We start from the raw sequence: 16053 nt of genomic DNA, 5'->3' as shown, positions 1-16053 counted from the left end.
TCTAGATAATTGATTTTTGTAGAAAAAATTGAAATTTGTAGCAAAATTAAAAGTGGGTAGTGTTTGTAAAAAAATAAAACGCAGAAAAAAATTAAATTGAATAGTGTTTGGAAAAAATCACTTATTATTGATTAAAAACTGTTTTGTCCCAATATATTAAAAAGATACAATTTTTGGTTTATTATTTCACATATTGGTTGTCGATAATAGTTATTTTTTCATAAAAATTAATAAATTTTAATTTGATTAGTATTCATTTTTATAAAAAATATTGAAAAAATATGTTTAATTTTATAATACTCCCACTAAGTAATATAATGATTGATTTATACACAATAGTTAAACTTGCATGATTGCAAAAGAAATATATTTTAGAAATTAATCAAATAATAATATGTGAACGAAATAGTATAATTAGATGATATAGAAAATAAAATATAAAAATTTTAAATTATTAAATATGTAAAAGTGTAAATTTGATTAGTGTTAAATTATTCAAATTATTCGAAAACTCCAATATTTACTTTAAATATATAATTTTAAAAATAAATTAATAAAGATAAAGTTGAATTAAGGTTATTGTAATAAAGATAAAGTAATAAAAAATAAAGTTGGATTTATTTGTTAAAAAGTCAAAACAGCTAGAAGCACCCCAAGGTATTTTTAGCTTTTAGCCTAAAAATACTTTTTTGAGTCATTTTAAAAATAAAAGTTAACATTTCAAATATTTTTTTAAAATTAAATATCAACAAATACTTTTTCGGAGCACTCACAAACACTATTTTTATAAAAAGACATGGTTTGTAATGAAGAAGAGTACACATCATCATCAGTTGATAACAAAAGCAAAGAAAAAGAAGAGTTTACTCAATTAAAAAAGAAGCAAAAAGTGAAATGATGAAATATGTTAAAATCAATCAAACATAAAATCAAGTTGTTGCAAGAAATATTGGCCTTAATTGTCTTGACTCTTGATGCTTAAGGATGTAATAATATTAATTAAAAGATTCTTGGGTGGGCGGCATTAATGTTAATAATATATCATCATGTCATGTCATGTCATGTCATGTCATGTATGAAATAGACCCTCCGCATATATATTCTCCAATACCTTATAATTTGTCAATATTACCTCACCAGGTTTTATGCCAAACGATATATATGGATCGTGCCACATCACCATATTAATTGTATTTTTCTAAGTATTTAGTCGGGAATTTGGCTTGTGTTTATATTCAATTTAATTTTATTAACAATCAAATTAAATTATCTATATCTGTTTTTGGCCTACAACATGTAAAATAGTTTTCTGTTTTAAAGTCATATATTGTTACCAATGAAAACTCAGACAAATTAAATCAATTAAATATTAATGGTATGTTTAACTGTTGCCTTTTTTGTTAATCCTACTATCCAACAAAAGAAAATAAGACAACATAGACATAATAATTAAGAAATTTTATGCTATATTTTTAATGATAAAAAAAATTGAAAACGAAAAGTTAAATTGTTTCAAGAACTTATCACATTGATCATAAATTAATTCGTCAAACGAATTTGAAGAATTTAATTTCGTACTATGATAAATCAGAATTTTTATTTTGACAGGGATAGTGTTTACGTGCTATTGAAATTCAAATTCAAATTTGGGATTGCGTCCACCAATAATTTTTTTTCTTTTACTAAGTCGATTATAATTATTAATATAAAATATATATATATATATATATCTAACAACTATATCAATCATATACTAATATATTAAATAATTATATTTAATCAATATCTACTATTAAAGTTGAATAACACCTACTATTAAAGTACTAACATAACACCTACTATTAAAGTACTAACATCTCATATGTTGGATGAATTCAAGCACATAACCTTAAGTCATGGGATTTCAACTCAGCTAATTGAACTAAACTTCATCAACATTCACCAACACATTAAAATGACATGTTTTTTCCTGCACTATCAGTATTAGTTAGGACAAAATATCCATAAAATAAGGCAAAATTTGTTTGGTACCATAATTATGACAGGTGAAGTTTTTAGTCCTAAAACTAAAAATCACGTCTTTTTAGTCTTTTTTTTTTTTTTTTTTTGCTTTTTTAGTTCAAAAATTGCAACACATTTTTAGTTACAAGCAATGGCTGTTTAATTCCAAAACCACAACGCACATGACTTTTTGGAACTAAAAATATGTGATTATGAGCCTGAGACTAAAAGCAACACCTATCACAATTATGATATCAAAACAAATTCTACCCTTATTTTATAGGATTAAAAAGGCATTTTGATGTACTACTCACTTTGTCTCGATAACTTATATATAATATGATTCTTCCCAAATTCCAAAAAGTAGTATCGCAATATCTGTGGGTATATATGATATATGTATATATATTATTTTATTTTTTTAGACTAAACTCCTTAAATTATTATTTTATCTGATACACTAGTATTCCATAAAGATACAAAAATATTATAATCTTATATTCCAATATTTTAGACACATGCATTAAATGTGCTAAGAATGATAATTTAATTAAAAAAATAATATTAAAAGAGCAGGTAGATGAAAGTGGGCATGCTAAGCCAAATGACCCATAATTTTAGTGGCGAAATTAAAGTCTATAAGATCACGAGTTTAAAATATCCCACAAATAAATTAAAATTGCTATATTTTTAATAGTAATTACTGATTCACTTTAATAATAGCATTGAATTATGTAATATTAATTCTGAATATAATAGTTATTCATAATTTAAATTTACGACATATAATTATACTCCCTAAAATAAAAAGGAGTAGGTTGCTAAGAAATGTAAATGAGTAGTGACATAATCATTGAACGCGTTTTGGTGCTGTTGATGATTGTGGTACGAGGATGACTTAGTACTATCACAATTATATATATATATATATATATATATTATATTTTGTGTGTGTTAAAAATATATATAGGAGAAGTGATACTTATAATAGATTCATATTATATATTAAGGGAGAACAGCTTTTTAGTAACTCTCTATTTTTGGTCTCTTCCCTTTAAAAAAAATATTTAATTTATTTTTTATTTCTTTATACTCTCCTCCATCTTTTGATAGTTATTGTTTATTATTATTTTATTTTTTTTGTTACAACTTTCTTATAAATTTAACATATATATATATATTCATATACAAGCTTGTTTATATTTATAAATTATATAAAAATAATTATGAAAATGTGTAGCAGAGATTAGTAATTTAATTGAGGCAGAGGGCGGTCTGGGCTGAGGCTGAGCACTAGCCCGTGTTCGTCGGACCTCGGCTACTCCACTTATAACTACTGTCTACTCATCTGGATTCTGGATCATAGTACTATACATATCTGCATTTCCATTTTCCAGTTTTATCCCTTTGCTTGGCGTCATCGTCTTTGCATAATAATTTTTTGAATTTTTCTCATCTACTTTTTTACTTTCTCCATAACTATATCATTATCTTCTTTTATAAATTCATCAATAAGAATTGTATAAATAAATCTATACTAATATAAAACATGAAACCACTTCACACTTAGATTTGACAGTTGGTGATATTATAATTCTACTTTTAGATATTTGTATTAATATAATTATTTATTTATTTTGAATAGTTTATGTCTTTTTTTTAACTACCAACATACTATCATATTTATCCTTTGGTTTCCCTCACGTTAATCATTTGATTCTTTTAAAATCTATTTTGATTTTATACCAAAGTATTGCGTACTATGATGGCTAATTAACAATCACCCAAAATCGAATATCTTCAAAGTAAATTTGAATTGTTAAGTCCGTTGTGCAGATTTTGAATTAATTTTTAGATAAAATAATAATTTTATATATCTCATGAGCCTAAAAAACTGATATTGCATATCAGTTTGTAGATTGAGGAGAAATAGAACGGTAAATAAATCTTTTGGGAGTAAAATTATGGCTTACTTTTGTGAACCCTTACATGTATGGTGCTGTAAATTTATACACAAAGATATTATATTGTAGCATGTCCTCACCTTCTTTTTACTTGTCTGTCTGTCTTTTTTTTTTTTTTACTAGTAATAGGTAGTAAAATCGAAATTGTAAGATGTTAAAGAAATTTAATATTTGAACGTGGATCTTTAATAATAGTAATGATATTTGTTATTTGTATTTTTATATCATTTTTGAGATTTTTGGTGAAAGATTGTATACTATTATTCAATTTTAAATATGTATATATCCATCTATTACACGAAGCAAATAAAAATATGAGCTATGCACTCACACACACACATATATATGTAACATGAAAAAAATGAATATTTTTTCAACTATATAAGGTGAAATACATCATTTTTAGTTCCATGTGCTTATCTTTTCTGCAAAAATATAGCTGAATTTGATGAAATAATTTTGCAATTTATGAGATCAATTATTATAATTTCATAACTAATAGAACAAAAAGTAAGTGGTTCTATACGGCGAAAAATGCAATCCCCCAACTGTATAACATACATAAAATATATGAGCATTTGCTAATAAAATAAATTTGAACTGAGTTACTTATATTAGTGAGATGAATAAAGTAGAGAAAATTGATATCTAAGATAATTGCTCTTAAATTTTTGTAGATGAGTTTAGGGGTTTGGATTTATATATATAAAAGAAAAAGAAAGAAAAGAATTTAGAGGAGGTTTTGAATTAGGAGCAGAAAGGGAAAGGTAAAAGGGTTCTAAAAAAGGAAAAGAGGGAAGGGAAGCAAGCAAAAAATTGAAACCCTAGAGCCTCTCATCAGCCTCATATATATCAGACTGTGTGTGTGTGTGTCTGTCAAATGTCAATTCCTTCATTCGGGCCATATATCTTAGGCAAGGCTTGTGCAGGACGCAACAAATCCTCCTCAATATAATTACTCTCTGTAACTTTTCATTTTGTTGCTGCATTAATTACTATATGCAAATTGCAATTCATCATCTCTTTCAACACACACACATATATATCTCTATCTGTATAGAAACTGTGCTCTCTCAGTAACTATTAAAGTTACTGCCATATTTTGCTACCCATCGATTGCGATGCTTAACTGTTAATTATGTATACATATATATATTACCTACTTCTTATAATTTTAAAAATTAATCCATCTCTCTCTCCCCCTCCCCCTATGTGTGTGTATTCCGTTGTGTGCTTGGTGAGTGCTAATTTTATGGCTCCAACGTACCAGTCCTGATTTCTCGCATTCATTGCTTATCTCTTCATCCATTACCTCTATAAATAACAAACCCCTTTACGATCTTTATACCTCATCCCACAATTTTCAACCCCTTTTGCCCTTCTTTCTTCCTTTAACTCGCTCTCTCTCTCTCTCTCTCTCTGTGTGTGTTCTAAGCAGTTCTCAAACCCTGCTTTTGTGTTAATCTTTAGGGTAAATTTCTTTGAAGGGATGTTAACGCTTTTTCTCCAACTGGATCTCACTCATTCAGCAATCAGATGGAAACACTTTGCAGCTCTTTTCTTGTCCTTTTCTTTAAGCCCCGTTTTAGTTATCTTAAATTAGGGTTTTTGTTTGAAACTTTCCCATGCTTTCTCTCTCTCTCTCATTTATTTTCCTCTTTTCTAGTATTACATCTCGTTTATATGGATTGACGGAGATCTGAAGACACACAGTCATTTTTTGCTGATGGAGCATCATCAAGATTCACATAACTTTTTTTCTAGGGCTACGTGGAAGTGGTTTGGGGAGCCCTCTCATGGGACCCCACCTAATTTTATTTCTTTCCCCACTTTCATCACCCTCAGAAATTAATCTTGATATGAGAATCTTGATGATGCTGCAGCGGCAATGAATGGCTTTTTTTTTTCCCTCTATTTTCCTTTCTTTTTTAATTTCTTTGGGGTTACTTTTTCATGATTTCCCAAGCTCCAAAATCTTACAAGTAAATCACCACACTGTACGTCAACATGTTAATTTCTCCCTAACCATATATATCATGTACAAGAAGTCACTGTAATTTTTACAAGGTATGAATTTATGAAGTCCATATATATATATATAAGCAGATACACGAGAAAGCAAGATCCTTGTGTAATGGAAGACTTGCACTAAGAAACCCGCAGTACTTCCATGTTCTAACATTTTTCTTTCCCAATATTTGAAGATATTAAGGTTATATTCACACACATAAATCAGTAGTACTGCTCTTGCAGTCTTTTGTCTTCTAAAGTTCATCTTTCTCGTTGAATATATATATATATATAATATAAAGAAAAGTATGATAAGGCTGCAATAAACCGATGTTTTATAAGAGTGATGTATTTTCCTGAAGTTGCGCAAGAATTAATTGTACTGAAGAATCCACCTGGGGTCAGCGGATATATGCATGTCTGTACGTACGTACTGTAAAGGAAGCAATGTGTGTTGTTTTGTTGCACAATGGTTGTTTAGGTGTTGTGAAAGTTTGGGCTCCATTTATTTGCTTTATTCTCTTGACATAGATTTCAAGATGTTTTCCACTGTTTTCTGACATTCACCTCCAAATATGCTTTAGTTCACTAATGCTCTGACCTTTTTGTATATAGAGTTGTTTTGTTTTGCAGGTAAAGTGAAACTTATGATGCATGCTTGGATCTTTTATTTCTGTCACAAATTTATCACTCATTTTAGTGTAATATGTTTTGCCATTCCGTTTTAAAATTTAAGGGTTGATGATTTACGAGTTTCATGTAATCAAATTCAACAAGGATTCAGTTCAATTTATGTTGCTTCTTCAATTTTCTATTTTCTACAAATATATATTATCGTTTTTGACATGATTTGTGAATTTTATGGGTAATATGATGATTAATAGCTTCAATCATTTGCTATCTTCTTCTTGTAATCTTTGCAGTTGAGGTTGAGTGTTTTGACTGTTATATATATATTCCTATTATTCTGGCCTGAAATCATCATTTATATCAAACATATCATTTGAATCGAGCATGCCAGAAAATAATTCAAGTCGGCGACATTATATCATAATTTGGAAATTAAGATAAAATTAACAATCCTTCATTCCCCCGGGTATTAATTAGCGCCTAATACATCCAATATTTTAAATATCCATCCATGTGCTTTCACTTTCCTTCAATTCTTGAAAAAATTGGTCAAATTAATTAAAACATCCAAAGAAATTGTTTATCCAATCCATCAAACCTCAAATCTTACTTTATTGTTGAATGAAATTTTCTAAGTGCAATGATTAAGAGCAAATATCCTGTTGTTGCAATATTTAAATCATAAAATAAACCAGAGTGCAAGTCTTAATTTACTGCATGAGTATAAATCCTAAGAGAATTCCATGTTTAACGACTTAAATTACTTATCAACTATTTTCTCACTGGTTTCTCTCTTTTGGGATTTTCTTACCAAGGATATAAGATTATATTTTTCTTTTTAATTACATCAATGTAAACTTGATTAGAAATACTTACATTACAAAATTAACAATAAATTTACATTAATTGAGATAAATAATATATCGAATGGTGGTAAAATCCATAATTTCCAACTTATGAAATTTCCAGTTTAATCATTAGAACGCCCAAAAAACCCAAAAAATAACTTATAAGAAAGACAAGATTTGAATTTTATTTGAGAATGATCAATTTAGTGTGTTAGATGTCACTGGGATCACGATTTAGTGTTAAGTGTTACTCAGCTGGTCTTATATCAAAATTTCGACGAGAAATTTCACTCTCTTGCTTTGATTGTAAGTTCTAAAGAGTTTAAAAAATGTGTGTAATTGACTTCATATGAATATCAAATGGACTCAAAGTTCATCTAACTGGGAAAAAAAAAAAGAAGTTAATATTGCCTCTATATATGTTCTTCTAAAAACTATTCTAATTGCCTCCCTATCCAAATTTAAATAAGAATTCTAATATAAATAATAAAAAAAAATAGATTTTACATCCCACAACTTAGACCATTCATTGTGATTTTGATCTCAATATTATCAACTTCACCACATTACATTATTTAACTTTTAAAAAAATTGTATTTTTATTTTCAAGTGAACTCTTTGTTGATTTTTTTGATAGAGAGTGGTCCGTTAAATTGAGAGTTTGAAAGGGACAAAGCTGAAGGTGCAAAGGAGGAAAATCTATTTTTGGAAGGAAAAAAGCCACCTAAAGAGCCAAAAATTGCTAAATTGTTAGAGTTAAAGAGTGCAATGCGATGAGGTCAATAATATTAATGATAATTTTTCCTTTTTTTAATAAATGAGGGTTAATTTGAAAAACGAAAAATATAAAATATTGCATAGAAACATAATTGTTAATAATAGACTCCGTCCATTATTATATATATATATATATATCATTTTTTATTGTATTGCAAAATACACAGTAGGTGGATCAGCGTAGGATCAATACAGATCATTTTGAAAAAGTTCGATCTTCCGCTTCTTTTTATAGACTTTTAAATAGGCTCCCATTGAGTCCATTCTAAACTCAAACCTAGACCATGGATCAGCCCAGGCCAAGCATAGACCATAGTTGGATGTGCCATTTTACTTTTCTTTTCTATAAAATTTAAATGTACTTTCAAAGAATTAATGAAATTTATAATTATTATTATTAAATAAATAAATAATAAATTAAATCATATAAAAAGTTTAAGACTTAAAAAAAAGTTAAAACAATATAATAAACTTAAATAATAATTTGACTAATAAATTTAAAAACAAATTCAAAAAAGCTTCAAATAAACTTTGAAAAGAATAAACTAAGAATATTAATTAGTTAACGTACTAAAATTTGAGAAGTAGAATAATAAACATAGAAATTCCTAGAGTTTCAAAATTATAAAAAAAATCTACTAAAACAGTCAATTTAAAATAAAAAATAAAAATTATATATCTTTTATTAGTAAAAGAAAAAGAAAAAAGGGTAACAAGTGGAGGACTTGAGCTGAATTGATCCCAAGTGAGCTGGACCAAGTTATTTTTTGATCTGAGTCATGAACCAGCTCGGCTTCAACATAAGTCATGTAGCAGGTAAGCCACAAAACAAATTAAATGCAAATTATATTTGGGGGCCCCAAAAAAAAAAAAGAAAAAGAAAAAGAAAAAAAACATTCTTAGTAACGGCTAGTTGGGCCTTTCATGGTAAGAGGAGCCTAACCATGAGCTTCTCCCCCACAAGTGACCGTTGCACCATTCTTACTCAAACCAAAAACCATATTCACGCCATTACTATTTTCACCATTCTCGTAGAAAAGCCCTCTCTCTACTCCACCGGAGAGGCCTTTTCCACGAACCCTTCATCGCAAACACCTCAAATCTCAACATCCCACGAGCTCAAAACAATCAAGATTACGGGCAAACAATGGATACCAATCAGAGAAGGAAGAGTGGCATTAATCTGCCAGCATCCATGTCCGAGACCTCTTTGCGCCTCGAGACCTTCGCTTCCTCTATCAAGCTATCTTCTCCGCTTAAATCAATGTCTCCCAGGACTATCTCCAACTTGTCGGCATCCTCTTCGCCGTCCAAATCTGTTTCTAGTTGCAGCGACAGGTTTATTCCGTGCAGATCTTCGTCGAGGCTGCACACGTTTGGCTTGATCGAGAAGGCGTCTCCGGTGAAGGAGGGAGGAGGAGGAGGAGGAGGAAGCGAGGCCTATTCCAGGTTGTTGAAAACTGAGCTTTTCGGTACTGATTTTGGGTGTTGTGATTTTAATGCAGGTGGCTTGAAAGGGGGGTCGCCGATGAGCCCGAGCAAGAATATGCTGAGATTCAAGACTGAGCAGCATTGTTCAGGGCCCAATTCACCGTATTCGCCTTCGATTTTGAGGCAGGACAGTGCACTGTCTGGTGAGGTGTCGACACCACCGAAGCCGCCGAGGAAAGTGCCTAAGACACCTCATAAGGTACGTTTTGGCTTTTCTTGTATTGATGTTGCTGGTGGAGAATAGAAGTGGGATGAAAGATCTTGCTTTCGTGAGATTTTCTTTTGTTGCTTGAGAACCCTGATGAATCATGGCAATCCATGAACGAATCTGCTTTAATTTGTGAGTAATAGTTGATCGCGGACAAGCTTTTACTGAGCCCCTAAATTTCTGAAGTGCTCTATTTTGTAGAAGGCCTTAATGTGTTTGTATATGTCACAAAGTGTCAATGCTAGAATTAGTTCTTGGGGAAAAAGTTGCATGAGGTACATAGGTTAAATGCAAGAATGGCAAGATCAAACCTTTCTTGTTCTTTTCACAATCTGACTTGTCAAGTTATGGTATTTGTATTTTGTGCTATAAGATAGTGAACAAATCAAACTTCACTGAGAACCATATACTGTTGAACCATATAAGAATCTCTAGTGAACTACTTGGGTCGATAATCTTGTTTATTTCCCATCTATTCCACTCTGCTTTTCCATGAACTGGGATAGACCTTGAGCCATACACATGAAGTTGGAACAGGCAGATTTTTGGTTAACTAAGAGTGCTACGTTGCAGGTTCTGGATGCACCAGCGCTTCAAGATGACTTCTACCTCAACCTGGTTGACTGGTCTTCTCAGAATGTCCTCGCTGTTGGATTGGGAACTTGCGTATATCTATGGAGTGCTTCAAATAGTAAAGTGAGTTGATTTTTCTACTTCCTTTGAATACATACTTTTAGTACTTATTTATCTATTGGTATCTAACAATTGTGCCACAAGTTTATAGTTTACCTATATTTATTGCATGCATAATCATACTTAGAGATCATTGATTCACAGGTAACAAAATTATGTGACTTGGGACCTAATGACGGTGTCTGCTCAGTCCAATGGACACGAGAGGGGTCATATATATCAGTCGGCACGAATCTTGGTCAAGTTCAGGTATATCCCCTTCCTTGTGTGTAAGAATTCATCTGGCTGAAACTCTTTGGTGCCAAAATAGCATTAAAAAGCTATTTGAAAGACAAAAAATATCTGCTTCATGCTTAAGGTTTGGGACGGAACTCAGTGCAAGCGTGTTAGAACAATGGGAGGACATCAAACCAGAGCTGGAGTACTGGCATGGAGTTCACGCATATTATCCTCTGGAAGCAGAGACAGAAACATACTTCAGCATGACCTTCGTGTCCCAAGTGATTATATTAGCAAGCTTGTCGGACACAAATCAGAGGTAAAATCTTTTAAAACATATTCATCTCTGTACATATATAGGATTGTTTCACTTCATTACTAAGACCGTCTAAGGTTAACGTATGTTGTGGACACTTTAGGTGTGTGGACTGAAATGGTCTCATGATGACCGAGAACTTGCATCCGGTGGCAACGACAATCAGGTAACCATTCGTTAATGTGATAATTATTTACGAATTATGCTCCATCAAGAGTTATAGCTGAACAAGGTTAAATTTTTGTGTCATGTTGAGGGATTCAGCTGTTGGTGTGGAATCAACATTCCCAGCAGCCTATTTTGAAACTGACAGAGCATACAGCTGCTGTAAAAGCCATTGCTTGGTCACCTCACCAGAATGGTCTTCTGGCATCAGGAGGAGGAACTGCAGATCGTTGCATTCGATTTTGGAATACTGGTAGTGGCAATCAACTGAATAGCGTGGATACTGGAAGCCAGGTATAATCAGCATTCTCGTAATGTTTTATGTATAGGGTGTACTTTTACTAATGCTAAGCTAGGTTTATTGTAAATAAAAGAAACTGTTCCAAAATTAATTATGCTAAAATGTTTAATCAAGGAGTTAAAGGAAGTAACATTCATTTGATTCACTTGTAGGTATGCAATCTAGCCTGGAGTAAAAATGTGAATGAAATAGTCAGCACGCATGGATATTCTCAAAATCAAATAATGGTGTGGAAGTATCCATCTATGTCAAAGGTAAAATGAATGATTTCTTTATCATATTGTACTTTATTGTTTAAGATTTTTTTAAAGAAGTTGCAGTAATGTGATTTTGCTTAAATTAAATAGGTCGCAACTCTAACTGGACATAGTTTGCGAGTACTCTACCTGGCAATGTCTCCTGATGGTCAGGTATTATCATACAGTTGCATTCGCAGCTCAAGCAGATTCATTGCCACATAGTTTACTTGCCCTTCTTCCCCTGTGATCTGTGAGTCAAACATTAAGCTCTTGAACTTGCATATATGCAGACTATAGTTACTGGAGCAGGGGACGAGACACTACGATTCTGGAATGTTTTTCCATCCATGAAAACACCCGTAAGTGAAATTATTATTGACTTTTGTTGAGAAAACTTCAAGATTTATTTGTCAAAATCCAGAGTTGACATACTTATCTTCTATTTGTAATTTCAGGCACCGGTGAAGGACACTGGCCTTTGGTCTTTAGGCAGAACTCAAATCCGATGACAGATGCTAGTAAATCATACTGTAAATTCCAGATAATACAACCCCAAATGGCAACGACGAGAAGAGAATTAAATATCTTTTTATGTTCTTTTCCATTTTTTCTCGGGAATTGTAAAGTGAATTTTTCTTCCTTTTCCTTCCCCCAACTTGTGCAGGAATTCTGCGATATTAATACACAATGAAGACCACAACAACACAGGAAACGAGTTTTGAATATGCATACATAATCAAGAATTATATAGCCCAACATCCATCTACATGATTTTTCATCATCTTTTCTCAAGTGTCATCTAGAGCTGCTTGTCATTCCAATATGTTTCTAAAACCACAAAAGAATCGGCTAATATTCTGGGCACCCAGAGCAGGAAAGTGGGAGACTTTCAGAACCTTCTTTCCATGTGATCTCAATACATTCTACACTCACTTTACATTGAGATCTCTGCAAACACAGTTTGTTTAGTTGCAACTGCTCCAGGACATGTTATCTTGCATCATCAACTTAATACACCTCTGACATTTGCTTCATCAAAGCATTCTCACCAAATGTAATGTTTTGGAGTACTTAAGGACATTAAGCAGGTTCTTGTTTCTATTCTCTAACCCTATATTGAAACCCCTGACAAATCAAATAAATTTCCCTGGAACACGACCTAGTTGCTTTAGGCCTCAACCATGATGCCTTTCTGAAAATTGGTTTGCATATTTGGCTGAATTCTGCGAATAATGAAAGACAGTAACCAGCTGATCATCAGAACATACTAAAACAGATAAGAAAAATACTTTTTCCAGGATCCAACACCAACCTTTTACGTCTTCACTTTCCAGAAGCTTAATGATGAGGTGGCCCCCTGGTTGCAACACACCATCAATACCTAAAGAAGACCCAGAGCCATCTGATTGCACTTCCTCGAATGCATTATTTACTGTGCGATCATGGGCAGCCTTCCCTACGGCCAAATCAATTGCTCGCATCCCCAGTTCAGCAGATAAAGCTGCATCTCTAGTTGTGATCCCAGAAACTAAGGGACACATATCAGAGAGTACGACGGAAAAACCCTTTTGCTGCAAACCAAAATCAAATGTATCAACCAAATACTCACTCATAAAGGAAAAACAAAAAATGATAAAATTTGAAACATCAAAAAGAGTCATTTTGTGAAGAAAAATACAACACTCAAAAGAAGACCGGCATCTACCTGAGGCGAGAGTGCTCTAACTTGCTCCCTTGGTAGATTCATTACATCAGCACAAACTGTCGTAACCCTTTCATCACAGTGCATTGATGGAACCTTCACCTTCTGCTCTGCAGCACACCCACATAGATCAATGATTTGTACAGATCTTTTATCATTATATTAATAACTAGAGCATTAACCAAAAACTATGACGTTTTTCTCTTACTGGATATCCATAACAAAGGTTAATACAAACACACACACTGCCAAAATGGGGAGTTATACATATATGAAGAATTACCTTAACATCAATTCCCACGACAACTCCACCCTTCCCCAATGGACCCAAGTTCTGACATGCCACCTGCATTACCACATAACAGAGATCCAATTACATTTTCTCTTTGTACACAAACCATATCTGATCATGTAAAATCGATTATCACATCCATTTCTAGACCTCAATGCACGTTGTAATGCCACCAATGGCAAGCAAACATACAGCTGGTTGCACACAGAGATAAAATGTAAGGGGGAATTACCCAGACATCTCATAAAGTAATGGCTTGACTATTGGGCAATGGATTTAGTTTCTTAAAAAGTGAAATTTTTTCCTTAAGATGCCTCAATATCAAGGGACTTGTATATGATTACCCCTATAAGCAATCATTATGATATGGTGTACCTGAAGCCAAGCACCAGGAGCACAACCAAGATCAAGAACAGAAGAACCAGGTGTTATGATCTTGTACTGCTTCTGTATCTGAAGCAACTGCACTTGCCAATATGAGTTCCAAAAAGAATAAATAAATAAATAAGCAACTTTTCCAATGCCCACAAACTATTTGACAGAATTCAGATGTGGACTTGTGTCGAATGTGTGTGGTGTGAGCAAAGAGATTTGGTTGATATGAAATATACAAATGGAAAGAAGAAAAAAGAGGGAGACCTTGAAGGCGGAGCGGGCAACATAACCAAGGCGCTGAGCTTCTCTATAGAAGAAATCAGGCGTTCCACTCATTCTTGGGTGTTTGCAGCAGTTGAGATTATTGAAAAATGATAGAGGGCTTTGTTAGGGTTCATTAAGGGTGGCCGACCCCACCATGAAGAAAACAGTGCGTCAACCATATATAAAACAAAATTTGTTTCTTTTTAATTTAGTAATAATAAAAATTTGTTTCATAAAAGAGAGAAAGAGAAAAACAATGAATTCATACCTTGTTTGCTTCCATTTATTCATTCTTTTTTAATCTTCATTTCAATTAAAATATATTTTAATTAACGTATAAAAATTAATGTTTGAACCCCCAGACCCTCCCATCTTCGCTTCAGGCAGACGGAAAAAGATGGAAGGCAAAATAACATCCACCTCCAACCACGACGTGCTAATGGAAATCCTCCTCCTCCTGCCTGCAAAATCCCTTGTCAGATTCAAAGCCGTAAGCAAACACTGGCGCTCTCTTATCTCCACACTCTCCGCCACCGCAAACCGCAACCTTCTTTCCTCCTCCGCGCCGCCCCATCTCTATTCTTCTACTTTAATTCCACAAGTAAGAAATTCATTCAGTTCCATTTAAATTTAGCTCATCCCAAGATCCTGCAAGCCTTTTGTTGCTCGAGTGTGGGAGCTCTTTATCTGTTAACAGAGATTACTATGTCTACAATCCGACCACCGGGGAATCGAGGAAGTTGTTGCTTGAGAAGGAATCACTTTTGGGCCTACAGTTGGACTTTGATCCTTCGAAATCACCTCATTACAAGGTTATTTGTGTGCGTGTTGTACCTTGGAAATTGCTGAAAAACACATGGGTTGTGAGGTTGGCATTAGGATTGTTGGGACATTCTAAATCGGAGTGGGGTTGATCGAAATTGGATTAATATACTTAATTAGTATATAATCAAGAAAAGTGAGCAATTTGAATAAGAATTTTTGTGGACAAAAAAACCAGTGTCATAAAGGGAGCAACGAGGAAAGTTTTTGTTTGAGGGCCGAAGATTTCTGGACACGTTCTTTAGTTGGGGCTTAGGGCCAAGTGACTACGACATTTATCCGCCCACTATCAGCAGGTTTGGTCCGACGAATGATGAACATCATTGTAATGCTTGGTTTTCCTACTCATTGGACCAGCAATTGGTCTCCACACAAGGAAGGTCCAACAGCCTTGGCGCCAACAAATTTAAGCCCATGTCATCAAAGTATTACTTATAAATTTTTCGAAAATTTTATAAGATAACAATTAATGATATTGTCACTATATTTATGTTATTATTGTAACCGTGTCATTATTGAGTTATAACAATAATTTTACTACTAATAATTGCATCTAAGATTTTAAAACTAATATTTAATATTTTATTACTAAGAAACTTATGCTTCAAGTTTTGTTTGAAAGTTAATTTATGTTTGTTGTATTTTGCATGTGAAACAATAGATATATATATATATATGTATGGGTAACTGCAGTTAGAAGCAATCTTGAACAGAGTGCAGTGTAAGTAAAGGTGTA

The 16053-nt window shown here is 32.6% G+C and overlaps 2 protein-coding genes across 5 annotated transcripts; one reads left to right on the top strand and one right to left on the bottom strand.

Moving 5' to 3' along the window:
- The first annotated feature begins 9165 nt into the window (after positions 1-9165).
- FZR3 (FIZZY-related 3) lies at positions 9166-12587 on the top strand. Its single transcript, XM_011086725.3, has 10 exons — positions 9166-9920; positions 10503-10625; positions 10767-10871; positions 10981-11160; positions 11261-11323; positions 11422-11616; positions 11776-11877; positions 11971-12033; positions 12153-12221; positions 12318-12587. The coding sequence occupies exons 1-10, from the start codon at positions 9378-9380 to the stop codon at positions 12369-12371; spliced, it is 1497 nt and encodes a 498-aa protein (XP_011085027.1). The 5' UTR covers positions 9166-9377; the 3' UTR covers positions 12372-12587.
- On the bottom strand, positions 12577-15488 carry LOC105167136 (FtsJ-like methyltransferase family protein). 4 transcript variants are annotated; one of them, XM_088882809.1, is made up of 7 exons: positions 14764-15488; positions 14496-14613; positions 14232-14309; positions 13848-13910; positions 13568-13669; positions 13175-13433; positions 12577-13085 (listed from the first exon to the last, which is right to left on the bottom strand). In XM_088882809.1, exons 1-7 carry the CDS (start codon positions 14784-14786, stop codon positions 12961-12963), a joined length of 768 nt encoding a protein of 255 aa, XP_088738935.1. In that variant the 5' UTR covers positions 14787-15488; the 3' UTR covers positions 12577-12960. The 4 variants fall into 4 exon arrangements, with proteins under 4 accessions (XP_088738935.1, XP_088738937.1, XP_088738936.1 ...); XM_088882811.1 differs by having other exon boundaries at positions 14496-14568; XM_088882810.1 differs by having other exon boundaries at positions 14232-14318; positions 14496-14568; positions 14764-15485.
- Between the last annotated feature and the right edge of the window lie 565 nt (positions 15489-16053).

The sequence above is a fragment of the Sesamum indicum genome, linkage group LG7 (assembly GCF_026168435.1).
Source record: "Sesamum indicum cultivar Baizhima isolate 11 linkage group LG7, ASM2616843v1, whole genome shotgun sequence".
Classification (NCBI taxonomy): domain Eukaryota; kingdom Viridiplantae; phylum Streptophyta; class Magnoliopsida; order Lamiales; family Pedaliaceae; genus Sesamum; species Sesamum indicum.
The sequence above is the reverse complement of the archived record's forward strand: the minus strand, read 5'-3'. Positions and strand labels throughout refer to the sequence as shown.

What these genes read in the sequence shown, in the direction of transcription:
- LOC105167136 (XM_088882808.1), bottom strand. Translation starts at nt 14,786, where the DNA reads ATGAATAAATGGAAGCAAACAAG. An exon ending in CTCCTGGTGCTTGGCTTCAG is followed by an intron (nt 13,911 to 14,231) that starts GTACACCATATC and finishes GTGGTAATGCAG; the next exon opens with GTGGCATGTCAGAACTTGGG. An exon ending in GGAAAGTGAAGACGTAAAAG is followed by an intron (nt 13,086 to 13,174) that starts GTTGGTGTTGGA and finishes CATTATTCGCAG; the next exon opens with AATTCAGCCAAATATGCAAA.
- FZR3 (XM_011086725.3), top strand. Translation starts at nt 9,378, where the DNA reads ATGGATACCAATCAGAGAAGGAAGAGTGGCATTAATCTGCCAGCATCC. An exon ending in GGAGTGCTTCAAATAGTAAA is followed by an intron (nt 10,626 to 10,766) that starts GTGAGTTGATTT and finishes ATTGATTCACAG; the next exon opens with GTAACAAAATTATGTGACTT. An exon ending in TTCCATCCATGAAAACACCC is followed by an intron (nt 12,222 to 12,317) that starts GTAAGTGAAATT and finishes TTGTAATTTCAG; the next exon opens with GCACCGGTGAAGGACACTGG.